This window comes from Temnothorax longispinosus, chromosome 2, assembly GCF_030848805.1.
Source record: "Temnothorax longispinosus isolate EJ_2023e chromosome 2, Tlon_JGU_v1, whole genome shotgun sequence".
In the NCBI taxonomy this organism is placed as follows: Eukaryota; Metazoa; Arthropoda; class Insecta; order Hymenoptera; family Formicidae; genus Temnothorax; species Temnothorax longispinosus.
The window spans coordinates 20,568,124-20,595,501 of NC_092359.1; the positions used below are offsets into that span (position 1 = coordinate 20,568,124).

The 27,378-nt window shown below is 38.0% G+C and overlaps 7 protein-coding genes and 1 non-coding gene across 11 annotated transcripts; 3 read left to right on the forward strand and 5 right to left on the reverse strand.

Annotated features, from left to right (window-relative positions):
* The first annotated feature begins 129 nt into the window (after positions 1–129).
* On the forward strand, positions 130–4,429 carry LOC139808756 (stAR-related lipid transfer protein 7, mitochondrial). 2 transcript variants are annotated; one of them, XM_071771105.1, is made up of 7 exons: positions 161–1,146; positions 1,230–1,387; positions 1,514–1,782; positions 1,853–1,980; positions 2,226–2,365; positions 2,448–2,762; positions 2,851–4,429. In XM_071771105.1, exons 1-7 carry the CDS (start codon positions 737–739, stop codon positions 2,862–2,864), a joined length of 1,434 nt encoding a protein of 477 aa, XP_071627206.1. In that variant the 5' UTR covers positions 161–736; the 3' UTR covers positions 2,865–4,429. The 2 variants fall into 2 exon arrangements, with proteins under 2 accessions (XP_071627205.1, XP_071627206.1); XM_071771104.1 differs by having other exon boundaries at positions 130–1,146; positions 2,448–4,429.
* On the reverse strand, positions 3,962–5,910 carry LOC139808757 (DNA-directed primase/polymerase protein). The gene is made up of 3 exons (XM_071771106.1): positions 5,443–5,910; positions 4,451–5,238; positions 3,962–4,340 (listed from the first exon to the last, which is right to left on the reverse strand). Exons 1-3 carry the CDS (start codon positions 5,755–5,757, stop codon positions 4,118–4,120), a joined length of 1,326 nt encoding a protein of 441 aa, XP_071627207.1. The 5' UTR covers positions 5,758–5,910; the 3' UTR covers positions 3,962–4,117.
* Positions 5,911–6,153: 243 nt separating this feature from the next.
* Positions 6,154–11,763, reverse strand: LOC139808758 (uncharacterized). The gene is made up of 4 exons (XM_071771107.1): positions 10,116–11,763; positions 9,734–9,829; positions 8,884–9,415; positions 6,154–8,536 (listed from the first exon to the last, which is right to left on the reverse strand). The coding sequence occupies exons 3-4, from the start codon at positions 8,893–8,895 to the stop codon at positions 7,649–7,651; spliced, it is 900 nt and encodes a 299-aa protein (XP_071627208.1). The 5' UTR covers positions 8,896–9,415; positions 9,734–9,829; positions 10,116–11,763; the 3' UTR covers positions 6,154–7,648.
* On the reverse strand, positions 11,684–11,765 carry Trnas-gcu (transfer RNA serine (anticodon GCU)). Its single transcript has one exon. It is a non-coding gene; the product is annotated as a tRNA-Ser (tRNA).
* Positions 11,766–11,916: 151 nt separating this feature from the next.
* Positions 11,917–16,961, forward strand: Mal (molybdenum cofactor sulfurase). 3 transcript variants are annotated; one of them, XM_071771090.1, is made up of 8 exons: positions 11,917–12,047; positions 12,801–13,026; positions 13,965–14,121; positions 14,216–14,884; positions 14,946–15,928; positions 16,019–16,213; positions 16,300–16,517; positions 16,585–16,961. In XM_071771090.1, exons 2-8 carry the CDS (start codon positions 12,930–12,932, stop codon positions 16,768–16,770), a joined length of 2,505 nt encoding a protein of 834 aa, XP_071627191.1. In that variant the 5' UTR covers positions 11,917–12,047; positions 12,801–12,929; the 3' UTR covers positions 16,771–16,961. The 3 variants fall into 3 exon arrangements, with proteins under 3 accessions (XP_071627191.1, XP_071627192.1, XP_071627194.1); XM_071771091.1 differs by having other exon boundaries at positions 11,932–12,037; XM_071771093.1 differs by lacking the exons at positions 11,917–12,047; positions 12,801–13,026 and having other exon boundaries at positions 13,982–14,121; positions 14,199–14,884.
* On the reverse strand, positions 16,840–18,202 carry LOC139808762 (migration and invasion enhancer 1-like). The gene is made up of 4 exons (XM_071771112.1): positions 17,927–18,202; positions 17,640–17,836; positions 17,243–17,340; positions 16,840–17,166 (listed from the first exon to the last, which is right to left on the reverse strand). The coding sequence occupies exons 2-4, from the start codon at positions 17,753–17,755 to the stop codon at positions 17,003–17,005; spliced, it is 378 nt and encodes a 125-aa protein (XP_071627213.1). The 5' UTR covers positions 17,756–17,836; positions 17,927–18,202; the 3' UTR covers positions 16,840–17,002.
* A 143-nt stretch (positions 18,203–18,345) lies between these two features.
* On the forward strand, positions 18,346–25,830 carry Rab27 (RAS oncogene family member Rab27). Its single transcript, XM_071771109.1, has 7 exons — positions 18,346–18,487; positions 20,157–20,271; positions 20,492–21,161; positions 21,477–21,547; positions 21,958–22,072; positions 23,040–23,152; positions 23,262–25,830. Exons 3-7 carry the CDS (start codon positions 21,018–21,020, stop codon positions 23,443–23,445), a joined length of 627 nt encoding a protein of 208 aa, XP_071627210.1. The 5' UTR covers positions 18,346–18,487; positions 20,157–20,271; positions 20,492–21,017; the 3' UTR covers positions 23,446–25,830.
* LOC139808759 (general transcription factor 3C polypeptide 3-like) lies at positions 18,554–19,806 on the reverse strand. The gene is made up of 3 exons (XM_071771108.1): positions 19,459–19,806; positions 19,170–19,382; positions 18,554–19,048 (listed from the first exon to the last, which is right to left on the reverse strand). Exons 1-3 carry the CDS (start codon positions 19,620–19,622, stop codon positions 18,718–18,720), a joined length of 708 nt encoding a protein of 235 aa, XP_071627209.1. The 5' UTR covers positions 19,623–19,806; the 3' UTR covers positions 18,554–18,717.
* Positions 25,831–27,378: the final 1,548 nt, after the last annotated feature.

Genomic DNA, 27,378 nt, shown 5'->3' on the forward strand with positions numbered 1-27,378 from the left:
CTAGCCGCGGCCACGTCGATTGAATTACGTCAAAGAAATCACGTTATTATTACCTCTTTACGTTTAAACAAGCTGATCTCTCTCTTGCGCGCATCGCCACTCGATATCAAACCATTCAAACCAATAATTGACGACACCGCGCGCGGAACGTGATTTTCCACGAGCGGGAAGCCGGATGTGCCGGCGCCAACTCCCGCGGCGTTCATCCTCGAAGATTTGAAATCCGCGAGCCGATTGGCGGTTTCTCCGCGCCGGCGCGATGGCGACGCTCCGATCTCGCCGGCAGGCGGCGCGGCACATCAGGCACATGTCCGCTCGCGGCGCTCGCGCGACTGCTCCGCTCCGCGGCTCCGGAATCCGGAACACCGCAACGGGCACAACGTCCTTGTCCTGCTGCCGATCGATGGTTATGTACGCGCGGTTATGTGTCGCGGACGGTGATGATTACAAATTTCCTCCTATAATTATTTCCCCGACTTTCCTGATCGAATACGCGAGTACCTTGAAATAAAAAATAAAAAAAAACACTTTTCGCACGCGTGATCAGTTTTATCGGCGGCGAGAACGAAGGGAAAAAAAAAACCCGAGACACCGGCGCACGAGGTGTTACGCAGTATCCGCCACGAGTTTGCGGTTATCTCGTCTCGGGAGGTCCGACGATCGTAAATGAGACCGAACAGCTTGGTCGCGCTCCGTGCGGGGGATTCGTAACGTAGCGGGGTATCGGGAGCGAACGATGTACACGTGGAAGCTGACCGGTCACGTTCTGAGAAGATTCAACGCCGGTTACGGCGACGGTAACGGTAGGTTAGCGCTCGTCCTGCAGCACTGCGGCCCGAGGGCACAAGGTCGCGGCAGACTTGGCAGCTATCGCAGGAGGATAAGCTCGTGGGTCCGGGAGCAGGGCACGCAGGTGGCCCAGGCCTGCAAGAGGCAGTTCGAGTTCGTGGCGGCCCAGAGGATCAGGAGGTGCATCCAGATATTCCACCTGTACACGAGGATATGGGACGAGATAGCGCTGAGGGAGTTCATGCGCCAGTGGAGGCTCAGACTCGCCAAGAACGCCAGGAATTTCCTGATAAGCGCGGCCGGCGTGAGCGTGTACAACTGGGACCGCGACAGGATAAGCGACGAAGAGATTAATAGGTAGTCGCGAGAGATGTTTATAGGAACAAGATACATGTGCAGTGTGTTTCCAGGATAATTCTTTTTGACTCTTTGCATTGCAGGTATAACCGTGAGATTGAGGGAATTTACAGATTGCGAGACTCCACGGTGGTCTGCGCAAAGTGTCATTTGCGAATTATTATTGACACTGTACAGCCTAATGTAAAATACTGTAAATGTAAATGTGTAGTTCAGCCTCACGCTGCTTCTCACGAAGATCGTAGGTGTTTCTTCTATTAACTATTCAATATCTTGTTATTTGAAATATCTTATTACGATTATTTGTATATGTGCTTTTATATTATACATTGTTAATTGTGAATGTGAATATTCAAAATGTGTGCAGGAGACGGCTGGCAACCTTTTATCGAGCGTCAGGATATGTTGATATGGAGGAAAATAGAGCCTGGTTCTGGTGGATTATTTGCCTACAAAGTGTACGGTTCGTTCTCGGACGTTACTGCCGAAGATTTTCTGCAAGTACAAATCGATGTAGATTATAGAAAGCAATGGGATCCCACTGCTCAGGAGTTGCAGATTATTGAGACTGATCCGAAGTGCGAATCGTCTGTTAATCATAGCACTGATGTTATTCATTGGGAAATGATCTGGCCTGTAGGTGTAACATAGTATGCTATTTTTGGATAAATCTCACTTAATGATTCGTTAATTTGCATTTGTGCAGAAATTATTTTCTAATAGAGATTATGTATATCAACGGCGATGGGTCATGGATAGGGAGAAGGGACTTGTAGTCATTGTCAGTCGAGTGACGGAACATCCCGATATACCAGAAAGAAGAGGAATTTGCAGGTATATAAAGTCAAGAGTTCATATAGAAATATATATGTACGAAATATCATGAAGTGTGTGTGTGTCAGTTGATCAGTTTTCTTTAATATCTATTATATTTTGTTAACGAAACAATTCACTTTGATAATTAGTTTAATAACTAAGTATTTGAATTACCAGAATTAAAAATAGCAAAATAAGGGAAAAATATTCTTTTTTTTTTTAATGAATGAATAATAAAATAATTTACTGTCTGTGTATAACAGAGTCAGAACATATTGGTCGTACATGGTGATAAAACCTTACACGGAATTCCACGAGCCAGGCATTGAATTTGGACTTACTTACTTTGATGATCCTGGCGTCGCTGTACCATCCGCTGTCACTGCATGGGTAGCACTGAGAGGTTTGTCGTAATTATAAAATAAATTATATAATACCTTTTTCAATGTATTTGTAATAATAATAATTGTAACATTTATCTTTAGGTTTACCAGATTTTCTAGTTCGTATGAGACAGGCCTCAAAAGATTACCAAAAATATAAACTAATGAAAAAGAATGCACCTGACAGTAATCGTCTTACTTTATCTGAAGAGGGCATTTCCAAAGAGCAAATCAAAGTCAATGTAGAAGATAAGTTAAAGAATGATGAAACATCGCGAGATTATAAAGATCAACAAGACGATTCTAACGATACTAACGATACTAACAAGTTAGATGTGACGCATGGTGTACAGCAAGAAAGTGACTTGACGGAAAGTAAAAATAAGGATATCCCTACTGCACCTAAAGAAGAGCAAGGTTTATTACATTATTTCTATCTTACGAAATTATTTACATTTTTTGATTTTTGACAAATGAATTTAATGCAGTAACTTTTGACTAGTAGATGTTTTAACGTGATTTCGCATGGAGGAAACAATAATCTGCCGATAAAGCTATAGAACAGATTCGTGGATGATAACATTGTGGAACAACTGACATTTTATTAACGTATATTGGACAAATAATACTACTGGTTTCATAGATAATAAGGAATTGTGAATTTGATATGATCAACTGTTCACCGTCCCTTTTTAAAAAAGTATGATTTCTATTTTTTATAAGAAGGAACAAAAATATATTAATCAAGAAGTGAGACTGATTAGGTATGTCATCGCCTTTAACCATTTGTTCATCGAAAATTTGCATTATATGTAAGATAATGAACAAAAGCAAGCAAAGTCTGACTTTTAGGTTGTGGAAACGTAATATGTTGAGCTGTTTAAATTTGATAATTTATACAGTATAAAAATATCTGTACAAAGCAAATTGAATTCATCGTTTCTCTAAATATAGTATGAGACACATAAGATATATTTATGTATTATTTAATTCATCTGTGTATATTTGTCACAAATGTGAATTTACAACAAAAACTTCAATTCTTTTGATGCTATACTTTTCTGAAATTTTTATTAATATTAACCTTTTCAGAGTAATATATAAATACGCCTATCCTTTAAAAGTTAATTAGTAAACATTTTTCCATTAAATTCCCGATTTTATTAGGAAACATTAACAATTTTTTAAAATATGTTATACATTTGTATTATATAAATATATCTTAAGTATTTCGTATTGTATATAAAACACATATATGTATATGCATGATGTAAATACATATAACTATATATATGTATAAATATATATATATATATATATATATATATATATATAATATATATGCATACATATATAATATATATTTATATATTACATATATGAAAATAGTCACGCTTTTCAAATTGTATAAGGAAATGATCATAGAGAATATATGTAAGTGTAATAAATTTCATTAGAGGAATAATGTTATGTAAATAAACTATGTGTCAATCACAGGATGTTAATAGTAAATAATAATGTTGTTTATATCTATTTCTCGTAAATAGAAAATGTTATTAACATATCATTTTTTAATTACTTGTGTCAATGTATAATTTCAAAAGGCATTACAGAAAGCCATGCTAAAAATAAATTTATTGAGGAATAATCAAAGCCGTTTATACATATTTTTATATATATTATACATTTTTGCTTATAAACTTATAAACTTTACTTATATATTATTTTACGCATATTACGTATATTTTAAGTATTTTAAGTATATTTACTTTTTATGTCTTCTCTGTAACATCTTCATCTACTATTGCGCCGGATATAAAAGTATCACCTTCTACGTCTAACTTGAATGCAATTTCTTCCGGTAAACTTTTTGGCATAGATGCAAAACCCGCGCAGTCTGCATCGTGACATTTCTGATATATCTTTTTTGTATTTAAATCCACAATCCAATATACGTTGTTGCTTTTATGATACCTACCAATGTTTTCACAGTATCTGTAAAAAATGATGTCAAAGTATTATATGCGCTATCTTTAACATAGCCGGACCGATGTATATAGAAAAATAAAAATTGATAATTGTTAGATTATCGAATACAGTGTTACCTGTTGCCATAAATTTCGTATCTCAGCGTTTTGTCTTTATCAAAATATCTGGCGCTACGTATCTTGCCAGGCTCAATGAGACTGCTAATGTACCTATCTATTTCAGGGTATGGTGAAGTCTGGTGATCATTCTCGTGACTGGGTTGTCTCGGTACTTTTGAGTAAAGCTGAGCTTTTACGTCGCTTCGATTCGAAAACTCGAGCATAATTAAATTCTGCTTGTTTGGAAAGTACGATATCAGGGAATCCAAAAAGATCCCTAGCTCCTTCTCCTTGCACTTATTCACTGGGTTATGCACGCAATCTGCAGAGACTGTTAGATACGATTGCTTTCCCCATTTGGTGGACAGGTACACTCTAAAATGTCTATTCTTGGTATAGACACCAGTGTCAACAAACAATTTTTCGCCGTGCTGTGTCATCACAAGCATTTCCTTCAAGTCCGCTTTGTTAAAATGATTCAAAATTCCATGTGACGGATTATCCGACTTCAAGTAGAACAGGATATCATTACATATAGTTTTGACGAGCTTTCCAACGTGCAGGTTGTCTTTAAAAGCCACATCCTTCAGAGTAAAAATTACGTGTCTGCTGAATTTCTTACTGGATGTAGAATCCAGTATTAAAAAGTTACTTCTGTCGCATAACAGATGATAGTGATTAAGTAAGTACGCTCGTATGATATCTATCAGCGTCCTGGTTATACGCGACCCGTCGCAAAGGGGATTTAGGTCGATTGGGTATTCCAAGTCCAGATATAGCCAACACGGTGAATCCTTTGGTATTACCTGTTGGATTTATAATTTTCTATGAGTAAATATAGCACATATTATTATATTTAAATGTGATTAACAGTATTTTAAAACGTGATTGTACATTAAATAATTTCAACTTTGAGTTATAAAACAATGTTTATGTATTTAGAATATACTCTTAAACTTTGTGTTCCTTTTCTGTGAGTACAAGGTGGAATTGTAGGCGTGCATGCTCACCTCGTACGAGCATCTCTCTTCTGGCGGCTTGGTCTTGTAATACCACCAATAGACCTCCGGATGCGCGACGACGAATCTGCGACTGCCGTCGCTGGGCTGCTGGTACGCGAAGGTGCATAGCGTGTCCGTTTTGGTACTGCGTTCGACAGACGCGACCAGCGCGTCAGCTTGTTTGTAAAACTCCTGCCAGTACTGAGTCGGGCCCAGTATGTGCGACGGCATTACCCGGTACATTTTCACCCAGTTGGACCTGGGTGGTGATGGCTTCCTTTGTTTCCTATCGCCGTAAAACTTTCTCGTGCAAATTGGATCCATCCTGATCGATCGAATTGATTTCACGGTTGCAAACGGTCAGTTTGTGCGATCACTGTCGGTCTATCGCGATTTCAGGTAATTCAGATCGGCGACGTAAACACACCGTATCTGGAACAGCTGATCTAAACTAGCGTTTCCCGCCAATGTTGTGTTGACTGAATGGCTGATCAGGCTGATGGCCTGATGGTCGCTCACGATGCGAAGAAAGATGACGATCACGTTCTGCGCATGATGGCGGCAATTATGTACATACAAGAGAAATGTTATGATTTATAAAGGCACAGAAAAGATATATTATGTCCTCGATTTAGACTCCCACGCCACAATTACATTCCGCTCGCTTGTTTGACATATTAACAATAATAACAATACAATTACCAATGAGAGCTTACCAGCAAAAAACACGAGTCGACGCAAACTATGGCTGCGGTCCACTTGACGCTACAAATGGTTTGGAGCATTCTTCTCCTCCTTCTTTCTTCATTGAAAGAAAAGAGAAGAGGAATGGTTCGAAGCATTTGTAGCGTCAAGTGGACCGCAGCCTATCTTTCTTTTTTGGCAATGAGTAACAAAGATAAAACGACACTTGTGTCGACTTGTGTCTTGCTGAAAAGTTCTTAAAATCGAAGAATGAGGAGAAAGGAAATAGACCGCAATTTGACTTTATTTATCAAAATTAATAAACCGCGTTAATAAATGTTCTATTGGGTTGATTCGTAATAAGTTCCATTTTTTAAATCAAGTTTCTTTAAAAACGGTTTCTAAACAATGACCTGCGGCGTGTTAATAACATTTTTGTTATTTTTAACTACCGTGTGTGTCGAAATTTATTATTTTAACACAAAACAGTATTATTTTAACTCTTGTTTTAGTTAAATTAACGACATATTGAGTAGGCGCAATGATGACTTATAAAAAATGATTAAAAACGACTTAAATTGAATATAACTTCACTTCATTCAGGCCCTACGAATTTCACAGTATAGATTGTCGTCACCTGCAGCGGAACTTATTTACGAATCAACCTAATAGAGTCGGCTAAATAAACCGCAACGAATTCTGTGCCAAATAAGAAACTAGATCACGCATCGATCATTTCATCATCGCGTCTGTTTACGGGAAAACCGGTCATATGTGAAAGTCAGCCTGTAGTCGACTATTCAAGCGGATTCGTTCAACGATGTTGTGGAGCGATCGACGTATTTTTCGATTATCCATTGTATGCAAATTCTTTTGAGTTACAACTGGAAATTAGGCGATACGCGTCTATTCTCTTTTACATCAAGTTACGCTTTCAGCTAACTCGTTTTCTCAGTCTTTTGTGCTCGCTGTTCAATCGTTCTCGCTGCACGCACGCGACTTTCTTTACTGTGTACTGTGTTACGTGCCGGATTAACGATATTCATACGCAGATGAAGAACGTGCAAACGGGAGAACAAGAATACTCGTGTCGATTTCGTAAAGAGGACTGATCGAGAGATCACTTTCGTTAAGCCGCCTGCTTAACCGCGCGAAAAACGATGCCTTACGTGTAGATTAAAAAGTGAAGGTGTTTACGTCCTGTTAACAAAAGTTCGCTTTATTCATATCTAATACAAAAAAAATGTCTGTTCGCTATTAATCTGCAAAATACGAGTATTGTACTTTAAGAAATGTGTTCCGTGTCAAGAGGTGTCTTGTGTGAAGGATTCTGTTGAAGGTTTCATGGATAGAGAGAGCAGAATACGCAGTGTATACAATGAGGTATATAAATATAAAAATATTATATACTATAAATTAAGTATATACACATCTACGTAGATAATCCTGCGCATGTACCAGAGGGAATACGGTATACTGTGTCGAGGGGACTTGCGCTGAACCGCGAGAGATCTACAGTTATCGGAATCGTTTACCAGGAATAGCTAGTGCCGAAGCCGCTGAAGGCGGCGTGCACCACAGGTGCAGCTGTCTCGTACGAGTAAGGGGCGGCATAGGTCTTGGCGATTAGCGGCGCGGCATGAGCACCGTAGCCGCTGTACGCGTAAGCGGGCTTTGCCAAAAGCGGGGCGGCAATCGGCGCGGCATAGGTCTTGGACAGAAGCGGAGCGGCATAAGCGGCCTTGGTGATCAGGGGGGCTGCTGGCGCGGCATAGGTGTACGCGGCGGTCTTAGCGATGAGCGGGGCCGGGGCGGCGTAGGTCTTGGCCAGGAGCGGGCTGGCGTAACTGTAGGCAGCGGGTGCAGCATATGCCGTCTTCGCGGCCAAAAGAGCCGGTGCGGCCGCGGCGGCATATCCATAAGCGGGCGCGGCAGCGTATCCATAAGCGGGTGCGGCAGCGTATCCATAAGCGGGTGCGGCAGCGTATCCATAAGCTGGTGAGGCAGCGTATCCGTAAGCCGGCGCGGCGTATGCGGCTTTAGCGAGCACCGGGGCAGGGTGAGCGGCGTATGTCGCCAAGGCTGGCGAGGCGTAAGCGGCTTTGGCGATCAGGGGCGCGGGTTGCGCGGCGATCAGGGGCTTGGCCAAGGCCGGCGCGGCGTATCCGTAGCCGTAGCCGATGGCGTGCTGCTCCAGCAGGGCGTCGTTGCTCACGTGGCTGTTGCTCACGCGTACCGACGAGTGCGCGGAGTCCTCGGCGCGGCTGTACGAGGACACGACATTCTGGCCGGCGTAACCCTTCTGCGTGGACTCCTGGCTGTAGCCGATGCTGTTGTGGTCGGCGGATATCGTGCCGATGTCGTAGGCCGCCGGTCCGCCGGCACTCGCTATCGCAACGAAGGCTGCGAGCACTATGAACTGCAGAGAAATGAATTGGTCTCATCAATGATGTATAGATATTTTTGCACTATTTTTTACAGGTTTAACTTTTAAGGATGTTCGATTGAAAAATAAGATCAGATTTATCTCCTTAAACTACTTATTTATTTCATTTTACTATAATATGGATTATAAGAATCCAGAATGTACGAAATAGATGCTTTGATTATCCGTAATTGGAAATCTATTAACTGTCAAGTTCTTTCGCAGTTCTCCTCCTTCTGTATGTTTTACGCGAGAGGCATCTCGTTTCTTAAGATTTTACACTATGTTACTTGATGGTATAAAATATCGAAATAATTTCCCGACAGAATTGACGTGCTTACCTTGAATGCCATTTTGCTCGTCTGAGGTGGAACAACTACTGGGTTTCTGCCGAAATGGTAGCTGTCGGCCACTATTTATACGCGGGTGAAGTTGTAGGGGGTTCGATCGAATTTTGGGTACCTTGTTCGAGGTGATTGGGCATGGTCGATGGGAGAGGGAGATGTATATGGGACTTCTTTGTGGGAAATCATCAAGAAAGGAGCATACGAAAGGAGGCGTAAAGGAGAGGTAGGACAGCCGCTCGAGGGGGAACACGGACGAATTGCACGGGCGTGGCTCCCCACGAAATTCAGATCGCGGATCTGGCATTGTACGGTTTATTAGAGAACGTCGAGGGCACAACACACTTATCCTTGATAATTACTCCTCACTCTTGATATCCTGGCGATACGACGCATCCGACAAATATGCACAATATTTACAAATAAGGTGAATTGGATAATATCGTGATGCGCTCTTGTACTTTCGATTTCATCGATTATCCTGTTACTCTCGTTTCTTCGCGTGTCGTTTCTCTGAATAAACATTTAGCTGTAACAATAAAAATGAAATATTTCAATATCTCTCTTGCACTGTTAAGTTCGGAGTGTTAAATTGGACTCAATTCGAATCATTTTTAACCATTTCTATAAGTCGTCACTGCTCTTACTCAATATCACTCAATATGTCGTTAATTTTACTGAAACAATGTTAATTAAACTAGACCAAGGGAGTTAAAGTAATAGTTTTTTGTGTCAAAGTAATAAAATTCGACATGGTAGTCAAAAATAACGATTTAACTCAAGGTTTTGGTTTAAATTTTATCCTTTAATATTTAATAGTGTGCGTAAAAAAGGTACAAATACTCACGAAATTCTTTTTTCGATGCGAGCGTCATAATTAGGCAACTGTTTTCTTCTTACAAGCCTTATGTCCATTTCTACCAATGCAGATTAACTTATAGTTCTGAAAATTAAAAAGATAGAAAGTAAGTTAAATCCTCTTACAAGCCTTATGTCCATTTCTATCAATGCTGATTAACTAGTTCTAAGATCTTGGAAAAAGATTTAAAGTTAATCTGAATTAGTAGAAATGGACATTACTCTCATGTTTTACACACGAATACGCAATGACAGTGTACGTGAGATTAATCTAATTCACTTGGAAAGAAGGAAACCCGGCGGTGCGATTCTCGCATATAACTTTGCAAGTCTCTCCTTACGTAATATATGATACATTTATATAAACTCACCATATGATATTGTAGGACTCGCCAAGGACGCACTTTCTCCAAATTCCCGTATCGGCACAAGCGGTGTCATATGTGTAACAGTGGAAATACGTAACACTTTTTAGGTGCTCTAGTTATTAGATATGAAATGGGCGTGATCGCCTGTGGACAGTTTCGTCAAGCCTTGAGGACTAAATTCCATTTTTATTTCTAACTCGAATTAAATGGTGTACTCAATCTGGAAAAAAAAACAACGATTGGTTTCAAATTAAAATAAAAACAGTGAGCATCGTGTTTATCAATTCGCTCTTTGTCTCGCCAATTTTACGAGTAAGATCGTTATATCACAATGAAAACGTATAATGCGATTAATCTTAAGCTAGAAATGAACAAGTGGAAAATTTCGAATAAATTTGCGGGAGAACTTAATCTCTCTTCTCCGTAAATACACAGTAATATCAAATACAGAGTAATATCAACGCGATTATATCAGAGAACAGATTAAAACCAATAAATGATAAATGCAGCGATAAGAGATACGAGAGAAAATGAATAATCATGATATCGGCTCTCCTCGACGTTCCACTTATAAATTACGCTTAATGGATTTTTAATATGATCTCGGGAACACGCGTAACCTGCCAACGTTTGGGATAATACTTTATTACTTTCATACTCATCATTACTCTTTATAAATACTTGTGCAATCTCATTATATGAATCGCGATATTTTAATTAGGGTGTCTCATTCTCATTGTTTTTTCTCAACATTTATGAGAACTGCAGAACCACGCTATATGTTTGATCAAAAAAGCTGTTTTTCCAACGAACTCGAAAATATCCCTGAAATCTTTGAAGGTTCAATTGAATCGCTCATAAATATAGAGCGAAAGACGCATAAAATTTGCGCGATGCAATATATTGAATATTTATATAACACCGTCAGCCCCTTTGTTGTGTAAAAGTTGGTCACCACTGTGCTTTAGGTGCGATGGTGCTAGGTCACGGACGGGCGTATCCCTTCACATAAGTCGTCGAATTTTTTCCTTTGTAAAAGTACACCGCACACGCGGAGGTTACGTATTTCCGTCCGTGACCCAGTATCACCCCAGTAAATTCTTTATTTTCAGGAACGTCGACGACTCGTCAACTCTTACTCAAAATATCTCACATGCAAAAGCGGTTTAACGTTCTCTTTGTTATATATGTTATTTGATACTTGAGTCAAACTTCGACATGAGGCATATGGAGTTCACACAAAATTTCCACTCGGCAAACATTATCTTGAAACGGCTCGCAAATGAGTTATCATTGACAGGATATCTTTTACGTGATTAATTTAAATTTATGAGATTATTATATGATGATATATTATAGAACGTGAACCCCGATTGATATAATTATCTTTGATACGAAATATACAGTTGTCCCTCCTAATTTTCTGCATGGGATGGTCATTTCACAGAAATTATTTTGTTTAAATTGTCGCATAAAGTTTAAATTGTAGATCGTTACAGATATCGCTTTATGTAACATTAAATTTGCCTTCTGCGAGAAAGTAAAAAAAAAAAAAAGAATAAAAAAAAATACGACGAGGATGGGATTCGAACCCACGCGTGCAGAGCACATTGGATTAGCAGTCCAACGCCTTAACCACTCGGCCACCTCGTCACGCACGTTGAAAGGTTCGAAATGTTCGTAGTAAGTCGTGGTGTCTCGACTTCTCGCGATATCATTACTCTGCAACTTTCATAAATTACACAAGACCCGAGTAATAAAAAAAAGCCTACTATCCGATATAAAACATGTATCAGCATTAGTCTGCAAGTGTACGGCGTGGCGTGTGCATTTCAAAATGCAGTTCCAAATAATCGGTGGTTCGATCGCGAACTGACGTGTGTGCTGTTGTGAAAAGAAAGGGAAAAAAACAAATTTATATAACTGTATAAAAAGGTCGCTTTGCTTTTTATCGAGTTAAATAACTTGGCGTGATTTCGCGATGCAGTCTCATCGCAAAATCATATCATATCGCGCAATCGTGACATCATATAATACACGAATCTTTTATACAAAAACACGAGAGATCGACTAAAAGATACTTATTTATTAAAATCTAAATTCAGTTAAATTTACAAATTACGATACCGTTTACTTAAATGCATTTAAATGTATACGAAACAGGGTAACCGCGTGCACCAAGTGCTAAATATCAATTATCGAGCGATTGGCTACTCCTCTCACTAAGTCAACATTTAAACATGACGCGTATCGATAAGTCTTGTTCCAGCGAATGTTGAAGCATCCGTGTAATGTGTATTTAGACGTGTAACGTGTAGTAAACAATTTCACAACGATACGCGTGTAACGAAAAAAAATACAGTGACGTTAGAGTTCTCGTGTCGCAAATCCTACGATAAATCTCTATCGTTTATTTACCCTCGGGCGGGGTGATATGCAACAACACAAAAAAATATATCAAAGATTCTTTTATATCGTATATCGTGAATATGAAAGATATCGTGTTGAGAGAATCGCTGCTCCGCTCGATAATGACAGTCTTATCCCACGCGGACACCCTAATCCACGTTAATTACGTCGTTACGACGTAAACACGCGGACGATAATCGCGCCGATAGTGGCCGGTGCCTGCCGGTTCCTTCCGTCCATCTCCTTCGCGTCATTAATTATTCCTTGGACGGCGGATAGTTAGCGGCGACTGCAGTAGAAACTCGGTTGAGCAATCGCTCGCGTATCTCCGATCTCCGGCGTGTCGTCAGCGGAGCTCTGGCGATCAGTGCGCGCCACGTGGACCCAAGATCCGGCACCGGAATCGATATGGGGGAGACCACCGTGGAGACCATGGTGGAGTTCACGCCGATTTACGACGACGCCACCGCGCGAACGCTCGAGAGCGAATTCGCGAGACTTGAAGGTGAGGAGGTACTCGGAGGAGTGAAAAGAGAGAGGTTCCGCCCCACGGAGAACCGCTTTTGCTAAGCTAATGGAACTTGGGTGGCTAGTTTATTTAAGATATCGACGCATTTCCATTAATGGCTTCTTGAAACCTTTGCGTTTACAATAGAAGTTATTCGCGTGACACGGCGGCGTGCTCGAGTCCGTGACGCGCGATAGTGACGTGACAAGGACACGGGTGATGATTGTTACAACAGCTATTTACATAATGGGGCTCTATTATCGTACAGGACGTCTCAAAGCAGCCGGACGTTTTAACGAAAGGATCGAGGAAAATAATAAATTATTTATTAGTTACAAAATAATTTTTTATCGCACCATAATTATTTATAATTGTTTATCGCACCCTTCCGGCTTTTAACATTAAATAATTCCGTTACTTCAATCCAAATTATAGTCAAATAAAGAATACGTCATTATGATAAAGATAATTATTTATCTCTATTATAATGATATATTCAATCATAATAAAGATTTTATCGTTTGTTTTCTCTCTTGTTGTCTCTCATTTTCAATCGTTAATTAATGCAAAAATTATAGACGCTTTAATGTTTTAATTAAGAAAAGTCAATTCCAAATTAGTCAGTCTTAATGAATATTCGAGGACTTTGAGACGTCTTGCATAAATATTTACAAACATAATATGGGCTTGACTAATATTTGGCAATCTGTTTTATTACGTTGAATATTAATCGAAAAAAATTGATACTGGATCATTGACTTATTATCATTATAAGATTAAGAATAAAATTTATTTGATAACAAAAAGATCTTTAACACTTGTTTTAATATTTTAAATTTAATTTAATGCAAGAGAACCGTACGGGAAATAAATGTTATAATATAAATGTAATAATATAAAAAGTATTGTTATCTCCACGTGTTTTCTTTCTTCAGGCGAGTGTTACGTGGATCATGCGGGCGCAACTCTGTATTCGGATGCACAGATCAGAAATGTGAGCGCCGATCTGCATAGCTCACTCTACGCTAATCCGCATTCTATCGGTATTGGGAGTTCGTCGACACAGGACGTTATCGAGCGTATGAGATACCGGTGAGAGATCATAACTACAGATAATTGGGGGGGGGGGGCTTGGGCGCGTGCCAGATAATGAATTTATAGTTGATTAGAATTATCATTCTCTCAGCATTCTGAGCCACTTCAACACGAATCCCGATGAGTACAGCATTATCTTCACCTCGGGCGCTACGGGGAGTCTAAAGATAATCGCGGAAGGATTCCGTTTCAGGACGGATGAGGACAACGGGACAGCAACGTCCCCGCATTCGGGCAGTTTCGTTTACGTGCAGGACAATCACACGTCGGTCCTCGGGATGCGAGACGTGGTCGCTGCCAGAGGCGCCGAGGTCATTTGCTTGGGCCACGATCAGGCGTTTCAGATTCTCGGCCAGCGTTCAAGCCCTCGCGATCCCGACGAGCGACAGAGCAGCAATTCTCTCTTCGTGTATTCCGCGCAATGCAATTTTTCTGGATTAAAGTATCCCCTTAAATGGATCAGAGACGCGCATGCTGGAGCGCTTTCTACTTTTGCTGATAGACCGTCGACCAGATGGTACGTTCTGCTCGACGCGGCCAGCTTTGCGCCAACGAATAATTTGGATTTATCTACTTTCAAACCGGACTTCGTGTGTCTGTCTTTCTATAAAATGTTTGGCTATCCCACTGGTATCGGCGCCTTACTCGTTAAGAACGCCAGCTCGGACGTTCTAGAGAAGATCTATTACGGTGGCGGTACCGTGGACGTCACTCTCAGTTCTGAAAGATTTCACAGAAAACGTCAAGTATTGCATCAAAGGTAAAGTAAGAATCGCGTTTGACTTCGAAACAAATAAATTATCCTGAAACATCTTTCGCAGGTTCGAAGATGGAACCGCGCCGTTCCTATCTATCGCGTCTTTACAATATGGCTTTGAGATACTTTCGAAGCTAACTATGGACCAAATATCGAAACATGTCTTTTCTCTCGCCAAGACTCTGCATCACTCCCTGCTAACATTACATCATTGTAATGGTAAACAAGTTGTGAAACTCTACTCCGATTCTGATTATGAGGATCGCAACTCGCAAGGGGGGATTGTTGCGTTTAATCTTATCCGATCTAATGGTGAATACGTAGGATACATGGAAGTCGTAAATATGGCAGCGTTATTTAAGATTCACCTTAGGACAGGCTGCTTTTGTAATCCCGGTGCATGTCAGAGACACTTATCTCTCTCGCCTAAAGAAATTCTTCAAAACTACGAAGCGGGATACACGTGTGGCGGTGCTGCAGATTTAATAAATGGGAAACCGACCGGAGCAGTGAGAATCTCTTTTGGATATATGTCCACGATTAAAGACGTTCAGACAGTCTTACTTATGATTACCAAATGTTTCATCGACGAACCGTGTATCAGAAAATTTCCGCAATGGTGGGAAAACCGCAAGACGGGACTTCATAAAAACTACAGACATTTTTACAATTCCAACATCTTAGAATATTCTATTCCACGTATTACAAGTGACGAAAAAAATATTATAAACAATAATTTGCAAAATGATTTTCATGATAAACGTGAGAGCCTTGATCGCATTATAAATTCTATAAATTCTAATAAAATAAATGCACAAATAAACAAATGTACCTTACAACGATTATTTATATACCCTATCAAATCGTGTGGAGCATATGAAATTGCAGATTCATGGAATTTAAATTCAAAGGGTCTGGAATATGACAGAGAATGGATGATAATGACATCCTCTGGAACTTGCTTGACGCAAAAGCATCATACGAATCTATGTTTGCTCAAGCCTGTTATTTTTAGAAAGCAAAAGCTTATGAAACTAACATATCCAGGTAATAATGGTTAAATTTTATGATTTAAGCATTCTGCAATACAATTTAATATAGCGTTATTTTAGCGTAAATAATAACAAATCGTTTTAGGAATGCCAACAATTGAAATCCCTTTAGAAGATACTTATGAGAAGTCAGTGGAACATCCTATATGTCAAAGCAGAGTATGTGAGAGTAGAGTGCAAGGTATTGACTGCGGATCAGAAGTCTCCGAGTGGCTGAGTTTGGCATTGGGCAAACCAAATCTTAGATTAATTCGACAAAGTCATAAGAGACAAAAGAAAGGTATGGTATAAATGTGAAAATGTTATGCTAAGTCCAAAGTTGCGGTTACTTAGATTAGTGGAGAACTTATTATTTCTCTCTTGCAGGATTAGATAAGGCAGAATTATCATTTTCTAGTCAGGCACAATATTTAGCGGTAAACGAAGCAAGTGTGTCATGGCTTATCGACAAGGTATCTGACGACTTAGATTTCGAAAAGAACACAGCTGTGCATCGATTCAGAGGAAACATCATTATGGAAGGCTGCAAGGCCTTTGATGAAATGCAGTGGGAACATGTTCGCATTGGAAATAATAAATTTAAAGTATGAATTTTTTATATTGACTAAGATATTGATTTAAAGTATATTGCTATAATGCATTCAATGGCAGGTAAACGGTCCTTGCACGAGATGTCAAATGATATGCATTGATCAAACAACCGGCAAGAAGACTATCGAGCCATTAAGAACGTTAGCGGAAGAGTTCCATGGAAAGTTGCGATTTGGAATCTATTTAACTAGATTGGAAAATACGCAAGGTATACTTAAGATTGGCGATCATATCTACTATTCTTAAACAAATGATTTCTAGATTAATTATCTAAACTTTATGCGTAACTCATCATGAACAAACTACAGAAGAATCTCTACTGTATTAAAAAGTATATTAATATCTAATATATAATTAAGTACTAAATATTATTAAGTACATAAGTATTTTATAGTAAATACATTTTTTTATTTCTGTAATAAATATCAATAAAATGAGCTTGTCGTTCTGTACCTGATCTACAAAAAAAAAAACGTGTTTACAATAGTACACAGTCCACGGCCTGTTGTTGGTCAACTTTCCTCACTGGTTTACCCGCGGATACGTCTTTGATCATATCCGCGATCGCAACAAAATCGGGAAACGCAAGTGTTTGGAGCTTAGAATATACCAATTCATCGTTTACTTGCACTTCGAAGGAAGCTAAAATCAAGATAACAGATATATTTCTATTTGTTCACGTTTGTTCATTCATATTTATGATACATTTACAACTTACCTTGCCTTCCTGCTGTGCCAGCGACGTGGACATTGGGGACATTCCTTTTTATCTCCTCCGCCAACTGAAGAAATTGTTTCTTGTGCCCACATGAGCCGCTGTAAAATTATAATGATTTATTTATCATCCAGCCACAAGATATCAATTTTCAAAAAAAATTTTCTTCAAAAAATCTATTCCTTAGGATTTTGATGTTATATTTATATTGTCTACAGAAATTGTAAAGAAATAATTCCATTACAAATTAGTATGTGTCTTTATATATTAAGTGGATAAATTTCGACATCGTGTACCTAAGTAGAACTGAATGCGCGTTAATTATAATCTGATCTAATTATAGTCTAGAATCTAGCTAGATTAACAAGGAATTTTGTTGGACGATTGTATGTGCACTCACCAGTATTCAACGTCAATTTTTACGTCCATCTCCTCTGCTTTTTCATCACATTTTGAGATAATCGTATAATTTGTAGCGTAAGCGTATCTGCCCTCTGACCTCCGATTACTGACCATCCATCCGCTAATTCATCATCAGAACTCGATGAATCTTCACCCATCAAGCAGCACTTAGCACGTAACCTAACCTAACCTAACCTAATCCATGTTTACGAACAATAGTCGGTAATAAAAATAGTACTGTTATACTTTAAGCGTCGACGCGCTCCGTTCTTATTGTTTTTATACCTTGTTGACACACGTTTTAATGCACTGTCGGAAACAGAAATCCCACACGGCGATAAACAGACATTTTCGTCATATTGTGACGTTAAAAAATAATAAAAACAAAAATCGGAGTCGCGCACAGTAAATTCGTCTATCTCATTTGGCGAACGTATCGTTGCTCGTACTACATACAAACTTATAACTCGTAACAATTCTCTCTTTCTCTTTCTCTCTCTCTTCGCTCGTCGAGAAGCTTGAGAGAGGCAAGTGCCAGGCAGAGGCCTCGGCGCCTCGGACAGGTTGACGCAGAGTCGCTGAGAGTCACTGTCAAGGTGCGTTTTTACTCATGTCGAGATGTAGGCGACATCATATATCGGAGTCGCCTCGTAGCCGCCTACGTCGTGTAACTATGGTCGCCGTCATCGCCGTTATCGTATATGTATAACATATACATATATAAGACGCAATTTTGTAAAGTAAAAGTTAAATAAAGTAATAAGAGTAATAAAAAAGTATTGAAAAATATAAAATATAAAATAAAAAAATATATATAAAAATATAAAAAATATGGAAAGGACAAGCGTAAGTAAAAAATTAAATCTGTAAAGAGGGTAAAGAGTATATAATACTGTAATAAATTATGTATACTTGTCAGTAAACTTTATTAATTTATTTAAATGTAATAAAAATAGTGGTAAAAATATCCTCGACTGCCGCTAGTTCATCGTTATAATACTTTTGCACAGTACGTTCGGCTAATTCCTTTGCGTATTTAATTATAGATTCACAATCTTCGGCTTCCAATTGATGAATCAGTTTTGTATATCCTCGCAAGTACGCTTTTTAATCTCCGATATTTCGCTTTCTAATCTCCGCTTTCTAATCTGTCTTTGGAGGCGCGCTCGCTCCTCGTGTAAACTTATGTTCTCTGGACTGGCTTGAATCGCTTTAGAGTAACACGTAATCGCTTGCGTCATATCGCCGCTTTTCTCTGACAATATAGCTAATCTTATCCACTCATCTGCATTTTTCGGGCTAAGATATGCAGCGATTAAAGCAAATTGCAACGACTTCTCTGGTTGATCATCTTGATATATCATAGCTAACATCCGAAACGGTTCTGGATCGCCGCTCGGTACTAACCTAAAAGAATAATTGATGGAGAATGTTAATCAAGGCACTCACTCGAGCAGCTCGAGTACGTAAAAATTTTAACCAAGCGTATTACGCTAAAATAACACGATAGAACCGTGAGAGAACTTACCTAATGATCTCCATGCATATTTGAGTCGGTAACTTAATTTCTCCTTTTCCGTATCTTAAAGTTGCCTCTCCCATAAGTCTTCGCAAAGGTCGCGGTAAAACGCGCCTTTTCCTTTTCTGACACAATTGACACAATTGACACCGGTTATTTGCTTTGTGCGGCTTCGGTTCCATGATCTTTTGTACAGCGACGTGATCGAATCCGATCGTCCTTCTAAAAATAGAATTAAATGTAATTTTCGCGAATTAACTGTCAAAATGATTAAAAGATCAAAGGCCTTTAGCCATACCTGGACGCATCGCTTTCTGTCATTTGCAGATCTATATCAGGATATAGATCCATCCTTGACGAATATTCGCTAAATGTTAACTCGCCGTTCAAGAACAGTTTTGTTAACCGATCTTCCTGGTGGGCAATTAGCGACGTATCCTCGACAAACTCATTTATATCCATATCTATTGAGCTGATGGCACTTTCGTCCAATTCTTCAATTATCACCGGTGCTACGCTACTACTATTCTCACTGATGGCGCAGAATAATCGAGGATATTTCGACTTTTCAACTGATTTATTACGAATAGGTCGCTACTTTGCACGTTCAACGGAAATACAATAAAGTCTCGCAAGAAGAAGGCGGAAGGGCGGAAGCAACATTAGCAACGTCCGGAAACATAAAAATATATAGAAGTGAAAGTCTCATGCTAGTGATTTATATTTCCACCAATCGTAATAGGTCAATCTATATAGCGCGCGCCTATATAGATTGTTGATTGTATATTTCCGACAACTTGTCGGAAATGACGTCATAAAATAAAACGTTTTGATTGGATAACTCATGACGCGGCGTCGTGACGCGACGCGCGACGCGTATAGCGGGAATTATTTAAATAAATAATTATTTAAATAAATATCTAATTGAGTGACAAATAAAAAGTTTGATGCGCTTAAAAATTATTTAATATCAAATTATCTATTTAAATGCTTCAGGAGATAACGACGCGCAAAGTGTCGCATTAAGGGAACTGACAACCCGAGAGCACAGCCTGCGAGGAGGAGGAGGAGGCCTGGGAGAGGCATCGGGCGCCAGCGGAACAACTTTGTGGTAAATAAAATATTATTTTTTATTTTGTGTAAGAGTATTTTTTTTTGTTTATTCTTAAGCCTCTTTATATTTCACCATTTGATTTGAAAATAATAGTTAGGAGAAAAAGAGTAATTTAATCTTATAAGGAGTAATTTAATAATATAGTTATTATATGTATAACTTAATATTATAATATGTATTAAATGGTATTATATGTATAACACCATTACATTTGCAGATGTAGCGCGGACGCGCACCAGATGATGTTTTATCGGCAGTGTCGGAAAATGAACGTGGTTACGTAGTACCAATGTCGAAAATGGATGTATTGGCGGTAGTGTATGTACAGGGGGTTTCGACGGTCCCGGCCCGATGTGGCACTTGTGGCAGCCCTGCAACGGCCGTCGGCGCCATTTCTTTCCGCGTGGACCTGCTTGTCGTCTGCCGTCACCCGTCACGCCTTTAACACGCGTCAGGTCAAGTCGCGTGGAGAGTGGAGACACGGGCGCGAGTGATTTAATTCTCGGACGACGATCGGCCGGTCCGCTCGGCGCAGCTCGGCGGCGTGCCACGTTAACCTTTAACGCGGATTACCTTTCGAAAGTGGCACACGTAGGCAACAGGTGTCCACGTTGACCGCCGCGCGCTCCCGACGGTTGACAGCACGACAGACGACAAGTCGGCGACGGCAGCGGGCAGACGCGCGATCGCCCCGGCTGGACAATCTTCTCCGGGACATCCTCGACTGAGGCGCTTGCGACAAAATGAATTACGACTACCTGGTGAAGTTCCTGGCGCTCGGCAACTCCGGGGTCGGCAAGACGAGCTTCCTCTATCAGTACACCGACGGCACGTTCAACTCCAGATTCATTTCCACCGTTGGAATCGACTTCAAGGAGAAACGAGTGGTGAGAGAACGAGCGAGGCAATCTCTTGGGTGGTAGCGTTGATTGTTTCAAGCTTGCATATTTTTGAGAGGGTCTGTTGCATGCCTCTTTGAGGAGACAGAGCTGCGATGACAGGCTTGGAATAATTAATGATCCCACGCAAGCTAATTGTAAGTGAAAAGTATGGGATATGGATTAGTCACGCTTGTGTTATATATATATATATATATATATATATATATATATATATATATATATATCAGGTTTCAGCAGTGACAGATGATAAGAATGTTCCCTTGGTGCATCGAGAAGTAATGGCTATTTGTTTTATTACAGATATATCAAACGGCAAATGGCAGAACCCAACGAGTGCACTTGCAGCTCTGGGACACGGCCGGTCAAGAAAGGTAAATAATGCTAGAGGAGTTTGTGAATGCAGTTTTGCGGCAGGAGCAATGTACAATAGTTAACATGCATTTGCTGCACTCTTTGACAAATTGGCATTAAATTTTGGCAAGCGAGTGAGATATACTTGCACTTATACGATGGAGATAATATAGACCTGCGATACTATTCTGTTATTATATTCTGCATTGTAATATCTCAATTTAACTACGTCTGTGAAAGTTTGCATTTACTAAATTGTGTAGGATAAATTGTTGCAAAGATCCGAAAGATTCGAGCATAAATGTACACGATTTGTGAGGTGTTCTAATCATCTAATCAATATGTATGATGTATCCTGCATGTGCAAACAGAGGCTTAAGACTTCCAATCTAACATTCCACGCAAGTAGCTTAACGTTGTTAATATCTAGGTTCAGAAGTCTAACTACAGCCTTTTACCGGGATTCCATGGGTTTCCTACTAATTTTTGACCTGACCAATGAATCATCGTTTCTCGAAGTTAGAAACTGGCTGGAGCAGCTTAGGGTATTCGTCATTTAATAGCATTATTATAAATGTCGCACGTTGGCAGAATCGTGCATGGATTTTAATCGAACGATTTTTTGAGTAAATTTAAATTCTTCTATTTTTTAAATTACCGTCAGCTGCATATAGTATTTGTATTAACATGATACTGAAATGTTATACTTATTAATCTAATATTTGATGCATGGTGATGTAGCATGTAGATAGAATTGGCTATTGAAGATTACCTACTAATGTACAATTTATTTAAACGAATATGACATTTATTGTTTGATGCGTTAGAATATGAGAGATATTAGAAATATGAGAATAATATAAAATTATATAGATTATAAAATTACATTTTTATATTAATAATAACAAGCAAAAAAGACAAATGTAAAAGAACAAGTAATCAAATTATGCAATAATATATCTAAGAATTTGTAAAGAATTTTTTACGTTTTTCGCATGTATTATTTTGCATGATTATATTTCTAATTCTTTATGTAATATAACATTTTATGGAAATTAAATTCTTTTGCGGCACGGAAATTCTTCCGCGATGCTTTAATTAAGTATTGATCGATACTATTGCTCGTTGATTATAATAGTATGTGTATATATTTAGACTATATATTTAGAATGTATATTTAGAATAGATATAGCATATATTTTTCCTATATTTTATGACTCAAGCTATCGTTCGATTTAAAAATTAAAATAAATGTTTAATAACAGTTTTATTAGCGAATACAGGAAATTAACTTTTGAATTAAAATCATTAACTAAAATCAAATCAATTAAGTCAATTAAAAATTTTATTTTTAATCTGAACGGTCAGATTAAATGTGTGTCCAAATATAATTACAAAATTTAATAACACATCTCGTTTTGAAAATTTTACTTTAATTTAGTATAATTTTCTCGGGTGATTTTTGTATTTATTGAATTAACATATTATATTTTTGTGTATATATACGTGTAGACACACGCATATTGTGATGATCCAGACATAATTCTCTGTGGCAATAAATGCGATCTTGAGGATAAACGCGTCATCAGCGAACACAAAGCGCGGGATCTTGCAGAAAGACACGGGTAAGTTAGAAATAATAAAACAATATCTAACGTCATTAAAAAGAGAAATATTATGTTTGTTTTCAATCTATGATCTCTAATTTCTGATCGCGTTGTGCTCCTTTTTCAGCTTGGTTTACCTGGAGACAAGTGCTGCAACCGGGCAGAATATCGAGCGTGCCGTAGAAATTTTATTGGACCGCGTAATGCGCAGAATGGAGGCTACGGTGGATAAGTCGCCGTTACCACATCAAAAAGTTCTAAGATGTCACGAGCGCGATACTCCACCACCCAGGAGTTCCTGTTACTGCTGACAGTGCCGGTACATGTAGTTATCCAAACTACGTTCTGTCTGTCGAAATCAAAACAAAGAGCGTATTACGAAACTGGCGTCTTCAATGTGTGAAGCAAATGTCAATTTCGTCATAAACTCTTTCAATTAGCATGTTCGTTGCAAGATCAGAACATCGGAGGGTAATTCCGTTTATTAATTTTGCGTTGACCATCTGTCTCATACGTTTGTAAGAAAGTTTAAATGGAATAAGTAATAATCGAAAGGGAAAGAATCGACTAAAGGAAAATTTTTAAATGAAAATGATAAAGAAGTATTTAATTTAATTATTTAATTGACAATAATCCACATCTCAGTATTATATGAATCTCATTATGAGTAATATCTACAAGAAAGTACAGTAATAAAATGTTGTATTATTTTCTGTCATTTATATACTAGACTAGTTAAATTGTCTCAATTGCAATATATTTTACAGGTCTGCCTAATATTGGCTCAGGTTAGGTTAATATTTCAAGTTTAATATTTCAGCTTGTTTTGACTCTGAAATTTTGCATGTATTTTAGTAATAACAGCGCGACGAACATGTTAAGAGTAAGCTTAATATATATTTCTATATAATAACGATAAATATATTTCTACAACATGGCTATCCCGCGAGTTTTACGGGAAAATATATATTGACATCCATTCTTGTTATTCTGCACATATTAAATGTCTTCCATCGTCGCTTATTATCGAGTAAAAACATCACTTCAATGCATCTGCCAATGAACTCTCGATTATATACAATAATAACGTTGAATACTGTCTTCTGCGGACAACTCTCTATTGTTTTTCTTTAACGAGCTACCTTGCCTTATAAAATTCTTTTTATACAGCTATCGTCTTCCAATGTTGCTTGTTCTCGAGTGACGATGTTCACCGAATTATAACGTCACTTAAAAGTGTCTTTTACCCTGCGATAAACTGCTGACCTTTTCTATCACTATTATTATACGCACAAGGTGTTCAATAAGTCAATCTTTTCTTACTTGCTAACAGTGTGATATGCGATTTATATCGCAACAGAAATTTTGGAAGTTAAAGTGAATCACTTTTGACTGTATGTAACATATTTTTGATGACGTTATTATACTCGTATAATCAATCAGAATTGATATATATTTAGTCGTAAGCGATTAATATATTGAGCATAACTGGGATATCATATAACGCGCGTATACCGGCAAACTAATCTCTTGTGATATTTATATGAATAAAACTATAAGTCATTGTGTTGTGAATAATCTTTAATGCCTCAGTATACTATATGAAACAAATGCTACTAATGTTAAAAGAGAGTTATGAGATGAGAGAATATTTAGTAATTGTAAGTATTATACGAATTATATACATATATAAATGTATACTATGCATATACTATAATTATAATGAGATAAAATTACACACAAAAGGTGTAATTACAAAATTACAAATAATACTACGAGCAAGAGTATAAGTTTTTTGAGAATTAACTAAAAATGGAAAATTAACTTTGACATATAAGTCTCAACAATGCAAATAGATAATCACTTAATTTTAATCAAATTTTTATTTAAATTGATTAAGAATCCAATTTAAGATTATAAATCTCTAACTGAAAATGAAAAAGTATAGCAATTGATTGTTCTTCACAAAATTATTTCATAATTTTCGCTCAAAAAGTATTAAAATCAAGTTTTTTATAAAACTTGAAAGAGCGTTCGATGTTTGTAGAAACCCTCTACATTTAACAAATGTTATCATGAAAAATTATGTATTTTTATTATGTCATTAATTGTGACTTAGCGCTTTCAATTGCTTTACTTTACGAGATGAGCTGCTGAGAGCGTAAATAAGCAGGTGAGCTTATAGAATTATGCGTGCTATGGAGAGGGTATAATCAATCTTAACTGTGCAGTTTATATACGAAGTTTCCACTCATCTCGCTATCTTGAGAAATATTAATACCAAATTGAGCACAGGCTAATTGAAAATTTCGTATTAATATTTTGATAACGTAAATAGCGAAAAGAAATTTTGGATAATTATATCAGGGATCCTAACAATCATGCTAAATAATAAATTCTTGAAAAAAAAAAATGAATACAAAAGTGATATATTAGTGATAACAATATTACTGAATGTTGAATGTATTTTTAAATCATATAAATATATATATTAAACTAACTGCGAGTTGCAAATGTTGTACAGTTACGTTTCATTCGTTAAAGATGCTACTTTAAACGATACAAAATTTAGAATTAAGACAAGTGCGTTGAAAATGCCAACGCGTATTCATGTCGTAGGTAATTGTTGAATGAAAAGAAATGTTATCAGAGTATCATGTACGGTTGAATAAAAATCGATATCACATACACACACAAACTTGCTGTGTTTTACATATTTTATTATCTCGATTAATGTCGACTTATTTGTCTTTTTCATAATTAGTGTTAATGCGCATGGATATTACCACTTTTTATCGCGTGTCACGAATTTTCAAGATACACAAAGTGAGGGAAATTATTAGAATGCTAACTTAGGGAACTCGCATACAATTTATAGAGGTAGAAGAGAGCACAGGCAGAAGTTGGAGCGCCACAATACCGTATTATGTACTTAAGAAACCATCCCGGAGTTGCTAAACTGAGTTGTTCATGAGATAAGTTTAATATGTATAATTAGGCACATATAGCTCTGCATGTGTTATAATAGTTATATTAATTGACTGATTCTTTGGGTTCTCACTTTACTTTTAACATAATAACGGCATATATATATATATATATATGTATTGAGCTCAAAATAAAAAAAGAAGACCTTATAAAAGAAGTTGGCATATCGAAATATTCGAAATTGCATATTATTCGAAATTACATCCGGCGTCATTAAATTCAAGTTCCAACTTGCTTGAAACTTAGGCTTTTATAAAACTTTGGGACAGCAACGTTTCAGAATTAATATATAAAAAGTTTCCGGATTAATATCTAAGTTGCAACAAGAAAATTATATAGCATGTGCAGAATTATTTTAATAAGTAAGTTTAATTTCTCAAAGTGCATACCGGGGAGTTAATATTAAACGATAAAATTAATAAGCGGCAGAAATTGCAAAGGTAATTCTCGAAGCAACGGAAATAGACTATCATTTCGAAGAAAATGAAGAAATTCCTGAAATCGTTTAACTGACGTAGTAGAATTAATTTACAAATTCAAGCCTATCGGGCGAATGCTTCGAGTAGTTGATATGTAAAATTGTTCGATGCGGCCTACTGCTGCAGGTAGATAAAAACGCAAATTTATCAAGCAACCGTATTATGGTAAACTATTTATCGAACCGCGGCCACTTTGTTGCTCGGGCTGTAATCTCCCTTTCTTACTTTGCCCATCCTCTCAATTCTCTCTCTCTCTCGTTCTCTTTCTCTCTTTCTCTCTCTTCGCTTCTCAAGGTGAGAGTAAGTTTCCGCCAAGTTCCGGCGACGGGTGTAACTTCTGACCGGAAGTTTCACCGTGCTATCTACCTGAGTTCTCCTCGCTGGCTTATTCGCCAGAGACGCGCCCGGCTATAGGATACTCGCTCTGTATGAATTTTCGTCGCACGTAGCAAGCAGTCAGTTTCAAAGATGACATGGAGCTGCTTGCTTTCGCAATTTCGCGAGGTTTGTTTTACGCTAGTAAAGTAGAGCCGAGACCTACCTCTGACACACGTACGTATGCATATACGAGTTTACGTACCTACCTCACGTGCTTTCCGCTCCCTTTTCCCTCGAACTATATTTATAAATATACATACGTGCCGTTTTCTATACGGTTTCCATCGCACGAGCGAATTTATCGTTTTACAAATATGTAAAGCAATCAGTTTTATGATCTCTAGATTGGATAAATAAGACAGGGTTTGGCCGATGCGAAATTGATTTGTTTGTAGGATT